Here is a 2,500-nt window from a genome sequence, read left to right on the forward strand (position 1 = left end):
CACCATGCTTCCTCCGACACATGCGTAGTTGCCAGCCGCTTCTTTTCACCTGACAGCGGGGAGCTTCACCAGCACTGCGTAGCACGTGGGGGGATCACGCTATTCCCACCAGTTCCCTTCCGCCCCGAACAGGCGCCCCTGACCGACCAGAGGAGGCGAGGCGCTAGTGCAGCGACCAGGACACGTACCCCTAATCCAGCTTCCCACCCGCAGGACACAGCCAAGGACGCCCGACCAAGCCGGAGGTAACACGGGGGCGCGAACCGGCGACCCTCGTGTTGGTAGGCAGGGAATCTACCGCTCCACTACCCGGACTCCCTCAAAATTATCGCTTTTCACACCTGATCATTAGAATTTATTTTCTTTATCTCAAGACTAATTTTGGAATGAAAATTAAAATGTCAAGGCACTCATACTGCTCATTTTGCTCTAATTTTGTCTGATGACAAATATGAATCTTTTAGGGAGAATCACACTTGTTTGATATCAACAGTTCTCAAATCAAATTTCCATTAAAACCGTCCAGTAAAAACAACACGTAATACACTGAGTTTGTTATCACATCACCAACGCTTTGGAGTTTTGTTTTGTTTTTGTTCCCAGACACTGATTTTTTTAATTTAAAGTTCTCTGAAGTTTGTTATTTATCTGTGAATTAATAATTCAACATATCTTTCTACAATTTCTTTAGATAGTGTGTATGTGCAGTTTGTTTTGCCACCTGGGAAATGCCCACATGATAAACTGAACCCTCACCCCCACGTGGGAACTAGTTCTAGATTAACAGCACAAGGGATGGTGCATCACATCACATGCTGCTGGTTCGTAATTGATGCGATGTGATTGGTTGCTGCCTGTTTGTGGCACAGATCCGATTGGCGGAGGTGGAGCAGGCGTCTCTAATGTCAGAGCAGCTGTCGGACAAGTCGTCGTCTCCGGCGCTGCCTGATGACCTCAGCCTGGACGAACACAGCAGCTACCAGCTACTGGTCAGGGACAGCCAGGTACACACTCACACAACACAACACAACACACCTGAAGAACATAACACACACGTACACATGCACTCACATGGGCCCCATACATGAATCGTTGGTACACATAAATTGTGCGTGCAAATATAATATGCTTTTTTTCTAGTTTTGGTTATGCTAATTGCAAGTTGCCGCACACATGCATCCAATTAAGATGAAACGCAATTCATCAACATACGCACATGACAGACTGGCTGTCAGCGCACGTTTCCTGAATCCCACAGAGGATTTTCTTATGTTCCTCTAAATGCTTTCTGTAAGAAAAAAATAAGAAAACAGTCATGCATGACGAACAATGTACAGTATGCTGCAATAAGTGTGTGTGTGTCTGTGTGTCTGTGTGTCTGTGTGTCTGTGTGTCTGTGTGTCTGTGTCTGTGTGTGTGTGTGACGTGTGTGTATTGTATCACGCCAATGAATATTTAAACATCTTCAAACACCTTGTGCATACGCCAACGGTGCTTTAGAGCGATTCAAATAATCCTTATGTGTGAAGCTGATGATGCTTCTCTGTAATAAAAAATAATAATACTAGCTGATCTCTCTCTCTCACACACACACACACACACACACACACACACACACACACGCACACACACACACACACACACACACACACACACACACTCACACACACACACACACACACACACACACACACACACACACACACACACACACACACACACACTTCCATGTTACTAATGGTAATGAATGAGTATTGACATGCTTAACTAGCTGATGAAGACAGAGCTTCTCCCTGCACTGTGTGCAGTAGGTGATGAAGACAGAGCTTCTCCCTGCACTGTGTGCAGTAGGTGATTTGTAGGAGGCATGAGGGGGGAATGCCATTCCCCTGGTTAGCAATGAGCAAAATGCATCCCCCTGCCAAAATGAACCTGCACTGACCGCACCGCGCTCAGCTGCTACAGCTACATCATTCCAGGTCAAGTTTATACCGTCAAAACGACGGTGTGTTTTTGAAAAATAAGCATTATTAGATGCGCTTGGGACACTTCTGAAATAGGGATGTCAATTTTTGGTTAATTTCACTTTCGATTAACCGACGCTAATAATCGATTAACCTATCGGTTAATTCATAATTTTTTAATATTAAAAAAAAAAAAAAATGTTTTTTTTTTTTTTTTTTTTTTTTTTGGTCTATTTACTCAATGAACTCATGCCCAAACAAGGCGTGTCTATTTAGATGCTGAAATGTTAATGCTTTTTGTGTTAGAATTTCTAACACAAAAAGCATTAACAAGCATTAACAAAAAGCATCAACATTTCAACACAAATTCTTTTTGTGTTAGAATTTCTAACACAAAAAGCATTAACATTTCAGCATCTAAATAGACACGCCTTGTTTGGGCATGAGCTCATTGAGTAAATAGACCAAAATTTTTTTTTTTTTTTTTTTTTTTTTTTTTAAATATTAACTGATAGACCGACAGCAATAACCGAACA

At 42.4% G+C, this 2,500-nt stretch overlaps 1 protein-coding gene across 1 annotated transcript in view; it reads left to right on the top strand.

Annotated features, from left to right (window-relative positions):
* Nucleotides 1-2,500, top strand: part of LOC310775829 (voltage-dependent T-type calcium channel subunit alpha-1I-like) — a gene marked incomplete at its 3' end in the record, with an annotated part of 351,343 nt that overhangs the window by 340,484 nt on the left and 8,359 nt on the right. The window contains exon 34 of the mRNA XM_083635957.1: nt 870-1,004. Within this exon, the coding sequence (XP_083492083.1) occupies nt 870-1,004 (135 nt within the window). The remainder of the gene's footprint in view (nt 1-869; nt 1,005-2,500) is intronic.

The sequence above is a fragment of the Poromitra crassiceps genome, assembly GCF_964638095.1.
Source record: "Poromitra crassiceps genome assembly, chromosome: 4".
In the NCBI taxonomy this organism is placed as follows: Eukaryota; Metazoa; Chordata; class Actinopteri; order Beryciformes; family Melamphaidae; genus Poromitra; species Poromitra crassiceps.